Source organism: Acinonyx jubatus, chromosome D4, assembly GCF_027475565.1.
Source record: "Acinonyx jubatus isolate Ajub_Pintada_27869175 chromosome D4, VMU_Ajub_asm_v1.0, whole genome shotgun sequence".
NCBI classification, from domain to species: Eukaryota; Metazoa; Chordata; class Mammalia; order Carnivora; family Felidae; genus Acinonyx; species Acinonyx jubatus.
The window spans coordinates 24,430,725-24,448,970 of NC_069391.1; the positions used below are offsets into that span (position 1 = coordinate 24,430,725).

Sequence of the window (18,246 nt, forward strand, 5' to 3'; positions counted from 1 at the left end):
GGCAAAGGATGCCAGGGTAGCATCTTCCCAGTAATCCATTCTTGCCTCCCTGCCCACCACCCAGGGACTAGATGAGATGGGCCTCATGTGCTTCCACTGCACCCAGTGCCTGCCCCTCCCTCCGTATCATTCTAGCTCCTCTACTAGCTTATAGGTTTCCTGAAGTTAGGGGTTTGTTGTATTTTTTGTACGTAGTGAATTCTTCCTAAGTGTTTGTTGATTAAATACTTTGGCCTGTAGTTGTGCTTTTTATCACATGCATGAGTATTTATTTTTTTCTCTGGTCTTTTTTTGTATACTTAATGTGTATTTATCCTATCTGCCCAGTGAAATTACATTAAGAACAGGGAGCGTCTGTTCTTTAGAAAAAAAAAAAAAAACAATTTTCAGGGCATAGTACAAAGCTGCAGACAGTCAGTGCTAATAAAATCTTGGTTGGCAGGGCCTTAGAGTTTTGTGTTTAACTCAGTACAGTTTTACCTTTGTTTTAAAACTTGAAGACAGAGGGCATGAAATGTCATGCAAAGAGCTCCAAGTACCTTCCACTTCCAGAGAAGTTGGATGCATTTGTTGAATATCTTCTGGATTGGAACCTTGTTTTCCTTATTAGCTTAGGAAATAAATGGTTGTTGTGAGACTATATGAGAATTCATCTTCATTATTCTGAATGAAAACAAATAATGCCTGTATTTTAAAGCATTTTTGCCAAAACTTGTTTTATGTAGTTTCATTATACAATATGTAATTAATATATCAGCATAGTACATATTTTAAAAATTTTGTAGCTTTGGGTTTATTGATTGTTACAATTATTATATATCATTTGTATTGTTATAAGTAAATGTAATTATAAGCAGTAAAGGTCTGACCTGTTAGGTTTCTGGTTTTTGTTTTTTTAGGATCCCAAAGAATATCTGCCATTTCTTAATACACTTAAGAAAATGGAAACCAATTATCAGCGGTTCACCATAGATAAATACTTGAAGCGATATGAAAAAGCCATTGGGCACCTCAGCAAATGTGGTAAGCGTGAGGATTAGTATGTTTATTTCTGCTTCAGATCTTCTTTGGAGCTAGGCAGGGTATAAGTTAAAGTGTCAGTTTAGACATAGATGTAGATGGATGTCAGTTTCCACTCCTGAAACCGAAACACGGTTACCTGTGTGCACCTTATTTTATCATATGTTCTAAAAAGCTGAAAGCAAAGCAAATGAATTTTAATGAACTGGAGGAGCTCCCTAACTAAAAATATAGAGCAGATCCGTTTTGGGTTAAGGATGATCACGTCCTAAATTCATTTCAGTATCTCGGAACGAAAATTGGTTGATAGTGCACTCTTCTCCCACGGTGTTTACAGACACCTGTGGGAAGCGTGGCTTGTCTGGAGTGAGTGGCCATACCCACTGGCAGCTCCCAGAAGGACACACTCCCTGTCCCATGCTGGAGCTGCTGGCTTCAGCAGTTGTGGCTCTTTCCCGAGAGCTAAGATGGGGATAAGGAAGTTGTTTGGGTGTTATTAAGCTTCCTTCAACAATCTGATTGAGCTGGGCTGGGATAGGACTCAGGCGTCTGTATGGCTGATAAGCTCCCCAGAGGATTCCAATGAAGGCAGTTGAGAAAACACAAGGTTAGATGGTCATTTATCAGGGGTCGTGTATGAAGAATTCCTTTTGAGTAGAACTTTCATCCGAACCAGTGCTTGTCATACCTCACATCTGCCATGGTGCTTTGCTAAAATTAAAATTCTTGGGTTCTGTTCTCCTGATAGTCTGATTCTGCAGGTCTATAAAGGTCCCTTGTAGACTTTGTTTAGAGACCACTGGTGTAAATGAAACTCATTATGCTTCCAAAGTCCTAAGTTTGTGTGTGCATGAATCTCACTCCTCAGGACCCGAATACTTCCCAGAATGCTTAAACTTAATAAAAGATAAAAACTTGTATAAGGAAGCTCTGAAGTTATTTCCATCAGACTCGCAGCAATACAAGGTGAGTGGTGTGTGAAATGAGGCTCTTTTGGTGATGTGAATTAGCTGGAAAGGGTGTAAGGATCCTGAGTCTGTAACACCATCCTTGGTTTCAAGGTTTATCGTGAAATAAGTTAGCCTTATCATGAACTCTTATCTCGGAGAATGGCCCTGACCTGCTCCTGTTCTGAAGAAGTTGCCCAGGCTGGAAGCCTAGGAGTTGTCTCCCATTTCTCATCATGAATTCTGCTTGATGAGCGGCAGCTTCTCAATAGGGTTTCCTGCTTATGTCCCACTCCTTGCTCCAGCCCAGCCTTGCGACCACATGACTGATCATCCCGAAGCGTGTAGATCTTTCTCAGGTGGTTTAGGATAAAGGGATAAAGTTTGGTTGTTTGTCTAAACAAACATCCATTTAGTTTTCTTTTTTTTTTTTTAATTTTTTTTAATGTTTATTTATTTTTGAGACAGAGACAGAGCATGAACGGGGGAGGGGCAGATAGAGAGGGAGACACAGAATCGGAAGCAGGCTCCAGGCTCTGAGCCATCAGCCCAGAGCCCGACGCAGGGCTCGAACTGACGGACCGCGAGATCATGACCTGAGCTGAAGTCGGAGGCTTAACTGACTGAGCCACCCAGGCGCCCCCATTTAGTTTTCTTATATGCCAGATACTTTGTTAAATGAATTCTATGAGTGTCACAACAACCTGATAGGATAAACAGATGTGGAAACAACTTGCCTCAGGAGCTGGAGTATGAGGCTGCTGAGCTGGGATGCGGAGCCCAGGCTGTCTGAGCCCGGAGCCTGTGCCAGTGACCACTCCTCGTCCTTGCCACCCTCAGGCCGTGTGCACTTGGTCTGCAAATTGCCTGTGTCTCTATGATCTGGCTCCTGCCTGTTTCGTTAGCATCGGCTGCCTCTTCCAGGCCTCTCCCTGCTCCTTTTTTTAGCCCCACTTGTCTTTTAACTCTTGGGTCTCCTCTGTGACAAAGCTGTTCCGGGGCGAGGTGCCCCACACCGAACTCCAGAGCACCTTCTCACGTCAGTGGTGGTACGTAACAAACCTCTGACACGCCGATTTGTCTCCCCAACTGACCATGGGCTGCTTAAAGGTGGTGGCTTTGTGTTGTATTCCTCTTTGTGTCCCTACCTGCGTGGAGCCCAGGATAGAGAATTTGGCCAGTGGCTGCCTCTTTGCTTTTATTTTCATTGTCTCTTCCTCCCTCTGGTGCTGTCTCTTGTCCAGCAACACCAGCCTTCTTGCTATTCCTTCCTGGGTATTCCATACACATTCCTGCCTCTTGGCCATGGTGCCTTCTGTAGCCGTCAGTCTGGAATACTCTTCCTGTAACCCTTTATGTAGCATATTCTCCTCACAGCCCTCCAAAATAACAACTGTCTTCACTCTCTGTCCCTTTAGCACTATGTCACAGGCTATATTGTGTTTATAAGTCCATTCCCTGTCACCACAAGAGCGGGAACTTGGTGGTGGTTTTGTTAGTATTTGGTGTTTCGCTTGTTTTTATTTATTGCATCGCCATGTGATTCCCACTGCCATGAATAGTACGCTGTAATTACTTGTTGAGTGAACACATGACACATCCTCAGTAAGGTTTTCAGTGGAAGAATGATAGAATTCATTGATAAACTACAGGATTTTCATAAGTAATTGAAGAGATTTTCAAATGTAGTAACTGAAGCAGCCTCCATTGGAGGTTAAAAAATGACTGTCACCTTTCCTTACCAACCCAATGTCTCCTCCTACCACAGGAGATCAGCATTGCTTATGGGGAACACCTGACACAGGAGCGCCTCTACGAGCCAGCAGGGCTCGTGTTTGCCCGCTGTGGTGCCCATGAGAAAGCTCTCAGTGCCTTTCTGGCCAGTGGCAGCTGGCAGCAAGCTCTCTGCATGGCAGCCCAACTTAACTGGACCAAAGACCAGCTGGCTGGCCTCAGCAGAACTCTGGCAGGTAAACACGGCGGTTTAGGCTCTCCAAAATGAGAACTTCTCCAGAGGTTTTTTGTTTCTCCCTTTCTTTGGCAATTTTGCAAGTAAATTTAGAGCAGCATACCTTGAGACAGTCTCACTGCTACAGTGAGTCCCCCAAATGCAGTGGCGTAATAGAGAAAGCTTCTGCCTTCTCTCACGTGAGGACTGAGAAGTTCTTCCATTGTGTGGCTCTGTCATCTCAGACGGATGGTTGTAGCTGGATTTTCTCCACCTCTGTATGGCAGTCCTCAGGAAGGGGAGAAAGAGCCGTAGGAGAACGCTTTAAGTTGGAAATGATCTCGAAGTTACACTGTTACTTCTGTTCCATCTCATTTGCCAAAGCTTACATCACACGGCACACCTAGCACAGAGTAACTGCACAGCCATGGGCCCTAGGAGAAGGCGAACGTGAGTTTTGGGGTGGGGCCCTTCAGTTATAAACAGTAGATCGTGGGAAACAAGAATAGCATTTTTCAGAAATGAAAGAAGAGGCTAAATGTATAAGCGTTCTGAATGCAAAGGCAGTTTAGCTGCATCAGGGTCTAGGGGTTGTCTGATCCAGCGGGGAGGCTCTATCAGAGTGTAACTTGTTTGAGTCAGGGAGAGCTTCAGGACCGCTTGGGAGAAGAGGTGAACAGGGGCTCTGTCCTCTCAGCTGTGCTTGAAGTAAGGGACCGGTATATTTCCCCCCTGTCCTTTTTAGAGTTTTAAAAATACTGTTGTTGTTTCAAAAAATACGTAGTCCTGAAAAAATTCCAGATTAAATCCTGTTAAATATATGTGCATATTTTCCTTAGTTATTTGTATTTTTTTTTTCTGGTAATTAGACCTGCAGGCTCTTCTAAGCCCTCGTAATTTCCATGGTGAACTCTTTAGTTTTTGAGAATTCTCTATATTAGGCCTGTTAGGTATTCTTTGTGACTCCACTGTTACTTCTGCTTTAGAAACAGGTTTTGGTAGTTTGTTTATACCTTCCAGTTCTGTTTTTAGGACCTGCTATCTTCTCTTACATTCTTTACAACTTGAGCTTGCTATTTGTCTTGTTTTATGGTATACACCAAGTTCTCCCAGATGTTTAGCAAAAAAAAAAAAAAAAAAAGGTAAGGGGAGGTGATGGTCAAAGATTTTTGAGAAATTTTATAAGGTAGAGTCACTTTATGTACACTTGAACTTAGGCAGTTTACGCAAGAAAAGAAAGAGCTGTTTAAATTGTGGAGATGATTTTACCTGTTTTTGTCAGGGATGATATGCACAGGAGTTTGAATGAGATGGGAGACATGAATCTGCCAGCCCCATAGTCAGCTTCAGGTTCTGGGTGCTTCTTACAGCAGGATTCTCTCAACTGTGCTGAGTCACTCGAGGATCTAAAGACACTGCATGACCCCTGAGCCAGCTGCCTTCATCTTAGTGCTCAACCAAAGATTAGCAGTCTCTTCCTATTTGAGGGAGAGATGTTAGGTCAGTCTCCCATATGTGTGCCTTTGTAAGCTTTTCTCATGGCTAATTTTGACTATACATCATTTTCACGTTTTCTGCTAAATTTAGATCGTAACTGCCATTTAAGATAGGACTCCATGGTGTTCCTGCCTACTTCCTGACAAGTTCACAACATACGCCGTTTGATACATAATACAGATATATTAGTGAACCACTCAAGCAAAGGAATCTGTGTAGCTTTGTTTGACCTAGTGCTTCACAAACTTACTTGACCTGCGAATGTTGTTGTGTTCTGGTATTGCCTTTTACTATTCTACGGAACACTCTTAGGGAGCACTTTGGAAAATGCTGTTTTAAAGCAGTTCTGTTTGGATGTCTGCTGTAGAGCTCAGTCTCCAATTTGTAAGGGGGGCATTTTTGTTCAAAAAGTACCTGCAAAAACCATTTCAACGTGAGCTTTGGTAATCCTGTTCTTAGCAAGCCAACTATGGTCAGATGTTTATTATCTTTGTAGGAAAGCTGGTTGAGCAGAGGAAGCATGGTGATGCAGCCACAGTCTTGGAACAGTACGCCCAGGTAACCACTCAGTTCCTCCCTTTTTTGTTTTTTTAATGAGCACAAGCTCATGCACATGCAAGCAGGGGAGGGACAGAAGGAGAGCGAGAGAAAGAGGGAGAGAGCATCTTAAGCAGACTCCACACTCTTGCATGGAGCCAGGCGCAGGGCTCGATCCCACTACCTTGGGATCTTGACCTGAGCCAATATCAAAGAGTTGGACGCTCAACTAACTGAGCCACCCAGGTGCCTCTCAGTTCCCCCCTCCTTAAGCCACCCAACCAACAAGCAAGGTCTTCCCAGTTGTACTTCACTGATCAGGAAAATTAAAGGAACTCAGGGTAATTAGGAAGTCCAGAGACAGTGTTTGCTCTGCAGGTCTTCCATCTTGCTGACCTGACTTAGAAATCTAAATTTAATAGGCCTCTAAATAATTAGTTCTCTAAATAGTAAGTTCTGTGAGGTAGTGAGGCACTACCTCTGTGAGGCACTAGTGATTTGACCCTGACAGAAAGTACTAAATTAAATCTGCAGGGAGTTGTGCTTTATTATGTGAACTTGCCAAGTACAAACAGTGAGAAAGGACCATTCTAAAACAAAAAGATTAAACTTCAGATACTTTTTTTTGGCCTTTACAACCGTTCTGTCTGTTGGAAGTGTCTTTTTATCTCAGACAGCCTGATAGGATCCAATTTTCTAGCAGATTATAAAGATGAATACCTATACCAGCTTTTGATAGAATTATAGAATTTATTATGAAAATAATAAAACTATGCATTGATACTGGCCCTGGACTAACAGGATGTAGGTATGCAGTTGATGCCAGGGATTACTGCCTTCTAGAGTTTTGGCCTTTGACAAGAGAGTGTTATTTTTTACAGTCGTTACTAGTGGGCACATTTGTATAACATAATTGTGCTTTTAAAATACCTGAATGTCTTTCATGCAATAAGGGTGAGTGAGAGAAGATCAGTAAAATTTGATATCATTAGATCCTTGCAAGAAATTATGTTGGATGATTGAGCTGAAAACATCAACGAATAAACTATGCGTAATAACGAGGCTAGAGTAGAAAGATATACTACCTAAGGTGGTTAATTGAATGGATAAGATGCCACCATCTTTTTTCCCCCTCTGTAAATGAAGATTTTAATTCATATTTGTACTTAATTTATACATTTATAACTTGTATATTTTTAATTGGATGTACTTTACATATAATAAAATTTACCAATTTTAAATTAACAATTGGATGAGTTGTGACAAATGCTTACAGCCACGTAGTGCTACTACAGCCACCATAACAGAACATTGCCAGCACCCCGAAAAGTTCTGCTTCCCCTTTGCAGTCAGTCTTCTCCCTCTGCTCTCGATACTCTCTTACCAACCACTGCTATGCTTTCTATCATTACAGTTTTGCTTTTTCTAGAATTTTATGTAAATGGAACCATCTGGTATGTAGTTTTTTAGTGTGGCTTCTTTCACTCACATAATGCTTTTGTTTTCTAACATTTCTTTTTGATTCTTTCTTAGAGTTTCCATCGTTCTGCTGCATTACCCATCTGTTCCTGCATGTTGTCTACTCTCCCATTAGAGCCTTTAACATACTAATCATACTTCTTTTCTTTTATTTGCTTTTTCTAATTGAAATATAACTAACATGTGGTGTCATAATAGTTTCAGGTGTCATCCTACTCACTTTAAATTCCTGGCCTCATAATTTCAGTATCCCTGCCCCATCTGAGTCTTGTTCTGATGCTTCCTCTGGCACTTCAGACTGTTTTTTGTCCTTTTTGTAATCTTCTGTAGAAAGCCTGCCATGATGTCCTAGGTAAAGGAAATCCAGTAGGTAGGCTTTTAGTGATGTTCTGATAAGGTGTGAGGGGAGAAGTGTTCTACAGCCCTATGATTAAGTCTCAGCCTTTTATTGAGCCTGTGTCCCTGGACTTCACCGGTGCTTCTTAGATTTTTCACTCCTTACGTAGGACAGGAAGGCCAGGGGGAGCTGGAGTTTTATTTCTCTTCCCTCCCTGATAAATTCCACTTTAGTTAGGTTCTGGCAAAATAGTTTCTCTTGGTCTTGTTAAGAGCAGCGTGCTCTGGTAATATTCAAAATGACATCATTTTTGTTTTTGCCAGAAGCAGGAGAATCTAGCTGATATTCACTATGAGACTCTGGTAGGGCTCATGGAGGTAAAAACTCGCAGAAGTGAAGGAGCTTCCCTGAGCCTGGATGTCCATAGAGTTTTCACCTCCAGCCTCATCCGCAGTAATCCTTCAGCCATTGGTCACTTACACTTTAGATGTTCCCACCCCAGTACTGGTTCTGGTAGAGATTTCTACTTGTGAGTCTCTGTTCTGTTCTGCCAAGTTGTAATTCTCCATGTCTGCCTGTCTGTTTCTCCAGTTTTAGGGGCAGCAGTTTGCCCTATGACCTCGGTTCTCCAGTCTAAGAATTGTTGATTTTCAGTTTGTTCAGGTTTTTACTCGTTAGGATGGATGGTTTCTTCCAGGTTCCTTGTGTGTTGGACTGGGAACTGGAAATCATAATGCTTTTGATATTCGTCCATGTTATGTCATGTGTATCTGTGCATTCCTTTTTATTTTGCCTAATGGTATTTTGTTGTAAGAACAGGTCGTAATTTGTGGATTCATCCACAAGTTGATGTACATTTGGATTGTTTTCACTTTAAAGTTAGAATAAAGCGGCTGTGAGCAATCTGGTACCAGTCTTCGTGACGACAGATGTTTTCGTTTCACTTGGGTGAATACCTGAGTGGGAATGCTGGTCACGTGGGGAGTGGATGCGTGACTTTGTAAGGAGCTGCAGAGCTTCCATCGCTTGTGTTCCCACAAGTGATGTGAGTGCCTTAGTGAGTACTCACCCACACTGGATGTATCACATGTCAGGGGATGCATAACAAATTACCCCAAAACTTAGCTTAAAATGACAAACACTCATTATTTGTTTCTATGGGTCAAGAATCTGGGTGGGGCTTAGTTAGGGCCTCTGGCTCAGTGTCTTTCACAAGGCTGCAGTCAAGGTGTTGGCCAGAGCTGGGGTCATCTTAAGACTTGACTAGTATTTTTCCTCCACTTCCCAATTTCTTGTTGCTAGTAAACAAATATAGTTTATCGTTTTGTTTTGGCTTTCTGGCTTTATATATCCTGCAACCTTGCTGAACTGATTTTTTAGTTCTAGGAACACTGGGGTAAATTTCATAAGATTTCCTATGTTAATGAGCATGGCTTCTGTGAATAAAGACAGTTTCTTTCTTTTCAATTTGTATGCCTTTATATTTTTTCTAGCCTTACTGCATTAATCGAACTTCCAGTACAACGTTGAATAGAAGTGATAAGACACCTTGCCTTTCTCCTGATATTAGGGGGGGGATTCGGTCTTTCAGCATTAAGTTTGATGTGTGCTGCTGTTTGGTTTTTTTTAATTTTTTTTTTTTTTAATGTTTTATTTATTTTTGAGACAGAGACAGAGCATGAGCAGGGGAGGGTCAGAGAGAGAGGGAGACACAGAATCCAAAGCAGGCTCCAGGCTCTGAGCTGTCAGCACAGAGCCCGACGTGGGGCTTGAGCTCACGAACTGTGAGATCATGACCTGAGCTGAAGTCAGACGCTTAACCGACTGAGCCACCCAGGCGCCCCTGTGCTGCTGTTTTTTAATAGATGTGAGAACCCGGTAGGGCTTTTGGAGTTGACAGACTGTAGCCTGTGGGCCAAATCTAGCTGGCCACCTGTTTTTACGACTAAAGTTTTATTGGAATGTAGCCACACCTATTTGTTTACATATTTTCTGTGGCTGCTTTTATAACTACAACCAGAGTTGAGGGATTGTGACAGAGATGGTCTAGCGCACAAAGCCTGAAATATTTGTTGTCTAGCCTTTTACAGAAAAATTTGCCAGTTCTTGCTCTCTTGGGTTGAGGAAATTCCCTTCTAGTCTTGGTTCTGAGAGTTTTTATTGTGAACGGATATTGAATTTTTCAAGTACAATGTCAGTTAAGGTATTTTTGTTTTAGACCAGTGCCAGGGTGAATTACATTGATTTTTGAATGTTAAATTAATCTTGCATCTCTGGGTTAAACCCATCTTGCTCGTAATGTATTACCCTTTTTCATTACTGGTGATTCCAATTTCCTAAAATTTTCGTGAGGATTTTTGTATTTTTCTATGAGGGATTTTGGTTTATAGTTTTCTTGTTGTGTCCAGAATGCGTAAAGAACTCTTATAACTTAACAATAAAAAGACAACCCATTTTAAAAATGGACAAAAGACTTGAATAGATACTTCTCTGAAGAAAATTTACAAATGGCCAACAAGCAAGCACTTAAAAAGATGTTTAGCATCATTGTTCATTAAGGAAATGCAAATCAAAACCATGAAACTCACTAGAATAGCTTTAATCAAAAACAGTGCAAAGTTGGAAGTATGTAGAGAAATAGAACTCTTCTGTACATTGCTGGTGAGAATGTAAAATGGCACAGCCACTGTAGAAAACAGTTTGTTGGTTCCTTAAAAAGTTAAACATAGATTACCATATAACCCAACAGTTCCACTGCTAAGTATATACTCTGGAGAAATGGAAACGTATGTCCACAAAGAAATTTGTATGTAAATGTTCGTAACAGCTTTATTTATAATAACCAAAAGGAAGAAACAACCCAAATGTCCATCAATGACAGATAAATGGATAAATCGTGAGATACATGCTCACAACATTTATACACACACAGTAGGATATTATTCAGTCATAAAAAGGAATGAAAAACCGATGGATGGTTCAATTTGGGTAAACCTTGACAACATTAGGCTAAGTGAAATAAACCAGATATAAAAGGACAAATATGGTAGGATTTTACTTCTACGAGGTACCTAGTGTAGTCAGAGTCATAGAGACAGAAAGTCGAATGATGGTTGCCAGAAGCTGGGGGAGAGGAGCAGGGAAGTTACTGTTTCATGGGTATAGAGGTTCAGTTTTGCAAGATGAAAAACGTTCTGGAGATGGATGGTGGTGATGGTTTCACAACAGTGTGAATTTGTTTAGTGCTACTGGACTTTACAGCAAAAAGTGGTGAAAATGGTAAAATGTATGTCGTATATATTTTATTATAATCAAAAATTAATTTAAAAAGAACAAAGAACTGATACATGCTACAACTTGGATAAATCTTGAAAACATTCTGCTAACTGAAAGAAGCCAGACGCAAAAGATCACCTATTGTATGGTTTCTATTATGTATCCCAAGGGGGCAAATCCAGAGAAAGAGCACATTAGAGGTTACCAGGGGAGGTAAAGAGTAGGAAATGGGAATGTCTTTATGGGGTGATTTAAAAAAGTGTTGGTAGTTACATAACATTGTGAGTACAGCAAATGCCATCTAGTTGTACACTTTAAAGTGACTGTCATGTGGTTGTCACCTTGGTAAACAGCTTTCTCTTTTTCTCTCTCTCTCTCTTCCTGAGTCAGGCAACACATCCTCCTGCTGTGTCCTGCTATACCTGTGGTATAGGCCTATTCATGTGGCATATGCGTTGGATCTGGGAAGAAAATACTTATTTTTAATAATTTTAATTAAAAATATAGTAGTATGCATATATTTAGATTGTTTAAAATGCTGAAAGTACATATAAGGAAATAAAAAACGTCATTCCTACCACCCAGAAGATTGCTGTTCTTCCCTCCTATTTCTGATTCTTCTTAGAGTGCACTCTCTCTCTACACAAACACACACATACCTTTTAACCAAAATGAAATTACACTGTTTGTGGTGTTTTTAAATTTGCTTTGTTTGGTTATGATCTTCATCTTTCCATGTTAGCACATTTTATTTACCTAACGATTAAAATTCAGGTTCCCTCAGTGGTTCCGAAATTGTTTACAGTAGATTGATCCAAAATAGGTTCCAGTCTAGGGTCATGTATTGCATTATGCATCTTATGTCCCTTAAATCTCTTTCAATCTAATGTATACCCATCCCCCCTCTTTTTATGACAGTGATTACTAGAGGAAACCCAGCCAGTTGTCTTAAATATTTCATCTGTTTAAAATGTGTTTTATTTCCACTCATTTCCAGTTTCACAAACTTCTAGTTATAAGTCACAGAAAAGCAAAAAGTATAGCATGAGGAATATAATCAATAATATAATGTGTGGTGATAGATATGACTGTCCTTAACCGTGGTGAGCATTGAGTAATGTATAGAACTATCAAATCACTTTGTTGTACACCTGAAACTCATATAACATTGTAGGTCAACTAAACTTCAACAGTAAAAAGATAAACATGAATTGTACATATAAAAATATTTTGTTTTATATACTTCATAAGTACCTTAAGTACATACTGCAGTATGTGCTCACAATTTTTTACTGGTAAGGCTACAAGCATCAAAAATGTTTGAAGACTTAGGATATGTGGGTGTTTATTGCACTCATTATTACACACATTTTTCAGTTCCCTGTAGGTTTGAAGTTTTTAAAAATAAAAGTTGGGGAAAAAAACATCAAAGAGTAAAAAGATTAGAAGTTTACTATTCTGGTTTGCCATTTATTTGAAGTGTGAACTTGTTCATTCTGGAGCCCCCCAGACCTGCTGACTCAAACTGGGTGGTGTAGCTGGGGCGATGGGCACTCTGGTGGTTTTGATGCTCAGGGAGATAGGGAGATGATACCATGTGTTTTGTGGTTATTTCCAGAATCCACACTGCCCCTCACTCCTTTGTCTTTTGCATCAGTATTTATTTATTGAGCAGGTACTCTGGGCCAGACATGCTACTAGGGACTGGGCTGGAAGGGGCTGGAAGGGCAGAGAGGCCACTCTGTTGGCAGTTTGTCATGGTGGCATCTGACGGGCCTGCTCCATTTACCTGTAATCTTCCTTGGTTTTGCCTTGTCAGGATTATGAAGAAGCTGTGCTCTTGTTATTAGAAGGAGCTGCCTGGGAGGAAGCTCTGAGACTGGTAAGAAAAACTTTAAAAATCATCACTCTGTTAGGTGCTTAGAGCAAGAGTGCGGGGGAGAAGGGTCAGCTAGAATCCCTGGTCTTCTGAGGCTAGTGAAATTAAGTAAAAATAGTTTAGGTTCTTGGTCTAAGGATAAATAGTATTTTTAAAGCTATTTTAAAAATGTATTCTTGGTGTTTTGAATTAATCAACTTTTAAAATGTGAAATATTACTGGTCTTTACTGAAGTGAATTAAATATTCATTAGAGGCCTACTGCTCTTGAAAATATCCTGGTGACCTCTGAAAGTGATCCATTTCCTTCCAAGTATCTTAACTCTCCAGTGATTTGCAGTTTTCTTGCCTGAGATTACTGTATTTTTCCTTTTAGGTATACAAATACAACAGACCAGATATTATAGAAACCAATATAAAGCCTTCCATTCTAGAAGGTAAGGGTTACATCTTAGAATTCCACATTTGGAAGTGTGGAGGTGTGGGAGAGCAAGGTAACAGTACTTACTTTGTTAGGACATCCTTTAATCAGGTGTTACATAGAGGTGATCAAAACTGTCCACTGGGTGTGATACTTTCTTCTGACCAGGATTTTTAAGCATGCTGAACTGTTAAATGGTAGTATAGAAAATATTTGAATGTTAAAAACACATGATAAGATATGATTAAGAATCTTCATATTTGGAAATAGTTGGTAAACTTGAATATGAACTAGACATTAGATAATAATAGTATTTTGTCAGGGGCCAGTTTCTTGCATTTAATAATTGTATTGTGGTCATATTAGTGTCCTTTATTCTTTTTTTTTAAAGTTTATTCATTTTGAGAGAGAAAGAGAACATGCACAAGCAGGGCTGGGGCAGAGAGGGAGAGAGAGAATCCCAAGCAGACTCCATGCTGTGCACAGAGCCGGACGCCGGGCTCAGACTCACAAACTGTGAGATCATGACCTGAGCTGAAACCAAGAGTTGGACGCTTAACTGACTGAGCCCTACCTGGATGCCCCGATAATGTCCTTATTCTTAAGAGAGCTATGCTGAGGTATTTAGGAGAGAAGGATCGTATCTGCAACCTACTCTCAAAACGTTCCATAAAAATAGTAGTTGTGTGTACGAATGGAGAGAAACAGGAAGCCAAAAAAATAGGGCAAAATGTTAACAATTGGTAAATCTAAGTGAAGGGTGTATTTGTACATTGAACAGATGAGTTTTACCAGTTCTAGAATACTCAGATGGTCACTGTGACTCCTTAAAAGCAAAATGGGAAAGAAAGGCATCAGTTTGGCTAACAGAAATTTCTGGGAGTGGGGTTTGGTTCTAAGCCTTCCAATTTTAGCACAGTCTGCCCTGTGAGTAAGATCTGGCCTTTCTGACATGTATATATATTCACATGTTTACCCTGCCTGCATCCTCCTCCCCCTCCCCATTAACACCATGGGAGGATTCTTTTCTTATCGTTCACATAGGTATCTCTACCTGGTTACTGAAAGCTTCCGTCCTGGCCCTCCAGCAGTCCATCTAGCCAGCTCTTAAACTTGGATTTTGTCCCCTATTGAGCACTTAGAAAAATACTGACAGTTCGTCTGCATGGGCCTCATACCTATGTTCAGGAAGCAGTTCAGTGACTGTTTGTGTTTGTTAACAACTTCCTTGTATACTCCTTTTCTTTGCTAGTCCTCTCTTGGGTTAGTTACCTAGTCTTTCTTCAGGTGATTTTATCAATTTAGTGGTAACGAATGTTCCAGGATGATGTTGATGAACACTAAGAGCTGAAGTCTCAATGTCTGGCTCATTCTCTGAAAATGATGTAGGTTAATTCTCATTAAGGAAAAAAATCTTGCTTGGAAAACCTAGTAACTTGTTTTCTTTTTGTTAAATTCTAACTTCCTCACTGCCCTCCTCTAGTTCTTTTTTTTCTGCTTAAATATCCTCAAATTATTTTCCATCTTCACTCCTAGCCCAGAAGAATTATGTGGCACTTCTAGAGTCTCAGACAGCCACATTCTGTCGCCATAAACAACGTTTATTGGTGGTTCGAGAGCTCAAGGAGCAAGCACAGCAGGTGAACCTGGGTGAGTGTCTGCATGACAGCATTGGCGCTTGGGTGCTGTGGGGACACGTCACACCTTGTCTTAGCTGCTTGTTGTGCCTTCTGCAATATGATTACTGTGCCGGGGGACACGTGAGGCCTCTGTGAAACCCCTTAGGGGCTGTGTGTGCCTGTGTGTGCCTGTGTTTGTGCGTGTAGGGGAGGGCTGAGGGGCAGGACCAAGCATGAATGGAAAGAGCTCTGCTGCATGTGCCCTCCACCCCCACCAAGCAGAGTAGCCGACTTCTCTGTTTCACAAAATGAGCCATCTTATCTCCAGAGGTTCCTTTGCTTTGAAAGAAAGAAAGAAAGAAAGAAAGAAAAAATAACTAGTTTGGTACTGTATATGTTAATAATAACTAATATTCTCTCATTTCACTTTGAGATCTACTTTATGATAATTGTCATCCATCCTCAGATATGCCCTGGTTAACCACAGTCCACTTACCCCACTAAAAGTAAACTCACATTAGCAGGGGGTTTTCATTCTGCATCTGATTCTACTTTTCTAGATGATGAGGTGCCCCAGGGTCAAGAGTCAGACCTCTTCTCTGAAACTAGCAGCGTCCTGAGTGGCAGTGACCTGAGCGGCAGATATTCCCATAGCAACTCGAGGATATCAGCGTATGTATCATGTTTATTCAGCGTTTTGACCATGCCCTGGGTGTATGGAGAAAGAGCAAGTAAGTAGGTCAGTTTTTCATCAGGAGGACAGTGCAGAGCCATGATATAGTTATGCAAGGACTCTCCCTGCATATCTAAGAAATCAGACTTGGTGTTGAAATGTTTTCTGCTGATTCTTCATGGACTGTGCGTTTGCTCATGCCCACAAGGCTCTTACACTGGGAACTCAGTTTTTATGACATTTGATTTCATTTGTTTAACAAATACTAGGTGACCATAATGTGTAAGCACTAAAAAAAATTAAAAGATGATAAAGAAAAAATATTCAGGCATCTTCAGTTCAAAGTCAGGATTGGAAGAGGTTATAAATATAAAATAAGTCATCATACTTCAAGTGTAGCAGCTGGTCAGAACACCCAGATGCTAGTTGTATTGTAGTGGATGTTAGCAAAAACTTTTAAGGAGCTATGGGTTTATAAGTGCTTTATAGTCACCTTTGGGAAGCATAAAACAATGCATATTGTGTATTCGAAGTGAATCATACTTTATGAATTCAGAATGGAGATTTTTGAGGTTATGTGGGGTGATCAGAAATTCCTAGAGAAGTAACTAGAAACTGGACTTTTAAGAGTCAAGGCGAGAGACAGGTGGCATAATTAAAGACCTCTGAGCAGGAAAGATACAGGACTCATTTTATTGCATTCAAATTCAGCGTGCTATGTCTATGTCCCCTGATTGATTGATTGATTGATTGATTGATATTTTGAGAGAAACAGCATGAGTAGGGGAGGGGTAGAAAGAGAGGGAGACAGATAAGCAGGCTCTGCACTGTTAGCGCAGAGCCTGACGCGGGGCTCAAACCCACGAAACCATGAGATCATGACCTGAGCCGAAACTGAGAGTTGGATGCTTAACTGACTGAGCCACTCAGGCTCTCATATGTCCCCTGATTTAAATTTTACTTTGTTGCCTTTGAATTTATATTTTGTTAGAAAATTTAAGTTTGTTGTTCTTCTCTTTGTTGTTCTCACTCTTATGATCAGATACAACCTCATTTTACTCTGTATTTTAACCAAAATTTTAAGGCCAGATACTACCTTTTAGGGTTTTCCTTATTACTTCCTGCCTATAAGATTTGCTTCTCCCAATTTTATTTTAGGCGTCATTTAAACACCTCATCACCATTTTCCCCCAAATATACATACCATCTGTAGACTCTCTGGGTTCCTCGAAAGTTGGTGGCCAACAGGTACATTCATTTTAATCTGTGCAGCACAAGATTTATAACCTCTTTCTGATTTCTAACAGGCGATCGTCTAAGAATCGCCGCAAAGCAGAGCGGAAGAAGCATAGCCTCAAAGAAGGGAGTCCACTAGAGGATCTGGCCCTTTTGGAGGCACTGAATGAAATCGTACAGAGCACTGAAAAATTGAAAGGTATATTCTCAATACTAATGATTCTTGCCACACAAAAAAGTAAATGGATAGCAGAGACTTTAATAAACATTAAGATGCAATTTTCCCAACTTGAAGAAAGACAAAAACTGGCAGCAGGAAGGACGCATCTTGTCAGGGCACATTCCTGAACCACTCTCAGCTGGTGACATAGGAGCCTTCCTCTGTTGGCCTCCATGCACCCGGCCTGGGAGACATTAGCGCTGAAACTGGAGTAAAGGATTGAGAAGACACTGCTTCCTGCTTGGGCCCCAGTGTGTCCCTTTTTCTTTTTATAGTAGATATGTTGAATTATTCCAGCATTTGGGAAGAAGGAAGAAAATGTGGGAGATGGCAGCTGTAGTGTGATATTAAGTATTTCTTGGGAAAGAAACTAGGTTGATTCTAGCAATGGAGTTGGGGACCCAAGTTACCACTTTCTCAAATTTCTTCTCTCTAGATGAAGTATACCAGATTTTAAAGGTGCTCTTTCTGTTTGAGTTTGATGAGCAAGGAAGGGAATTACAGAAGGCCTTTGAAGATACTCTCCAGCTAATGGAAAGGTCACTTCCAGAAATTTGGACTCTCACCCACCAGCAGAATTCAGCTACGACGGTAAATTTCCTTCAGAGACAGAATGTGCATTTTTAAAAAATCATTTTCAAGGTTATTACATTCACACAATCTCTTAAAAGTTGAAGCAAAAGATTTGCTTTCATACTATATTAGAAACACAACATACCATAGTTAAATTATCTTAGGCTTATATTTAAGTTGTCAGTAATAAGATCTTCTATTCAGGTACACCTTGGCCTAGGTTAAGTTTGCTTTTATTTCTCCTTTCTGCATGAAGCAGTTGTTGTGGAGAAGATGGGCAATTCAGACTGTTGCCCCCTGCCTTCAGTGAGATCAGGGTGGGGAAGGGGGAAGCCAGGGCCAGAGTTAGCCTCTTCACCTCCCTGTTCAGACTTTGGGTGGGATCAGAAGTTCTTAAAGTAACCCAAACAGTTGCTTTCTCTTTTGTTTCATGGAAAATTTGACTTGTCACTTCTACTGTGTTCTCATGAGGAGCTTTACTACTTATGTTTAAGGCAGTTGTGTCCTATCAAGAGCTCTCATGTATTACCATCTGTTGGTTATACCTCTGCTCAGTCTCTCACACCTCAGGCCTGTTGTTAAGTT

At 40.6% G+C, this 18,246-nt stretch overlaps 1 protein-coding gene across 2 annotated transcripts in view; it reads left to right on the forward strand.

Annotated features, from left to right (window-relative positions):
• The window catches only part of ELP1 (elongator acetyltransferase complex subunit 1), a 57,255-nt gene that overhangs the window by 32,332 nt on the left and 6,677 nt on the right, over positions 1–18,246 (forward strand). For both annotated transcript variants that reach the window (XM_015074173.3, XM_015074172.3), the window contains exons 26-35: positions 900–1,023; positions 1,889–1,986; positions 3,736–3,937; positions 5,909–5,970; positions 12,861–12,923; positions 13,296–13,356; positions 14,877–14,990; positions 15,520–15,631; positions 16,940–17,067; positions 17,525–17,679. In XM_015074173.3, coding sequence (XP_014929659.3) covers positions 900–1,023; positions 1,889–1,986; positions 3,736–3,937; positions 5,909–5,970; positions 12,861–12,923; positions 13,296–13,356; positions 14,877–14,990; positions 15,520–15,631; positions 16,940–17,067; positions 17,525–17,679 — 1,119 coding nt within the window. The remainder of the gene's footprint in view (positions 1–899; positions 1,024–1,888; positions 1,987–3,735; positions 3,938–5,908; positions 5,971–12,860; positions 12,924–13,295; positions 13,357–14,876; positions 14,991–15,519; positions 15,632–16,939; positions 17,068–17,524; positions 17,680–18,246) is intronic.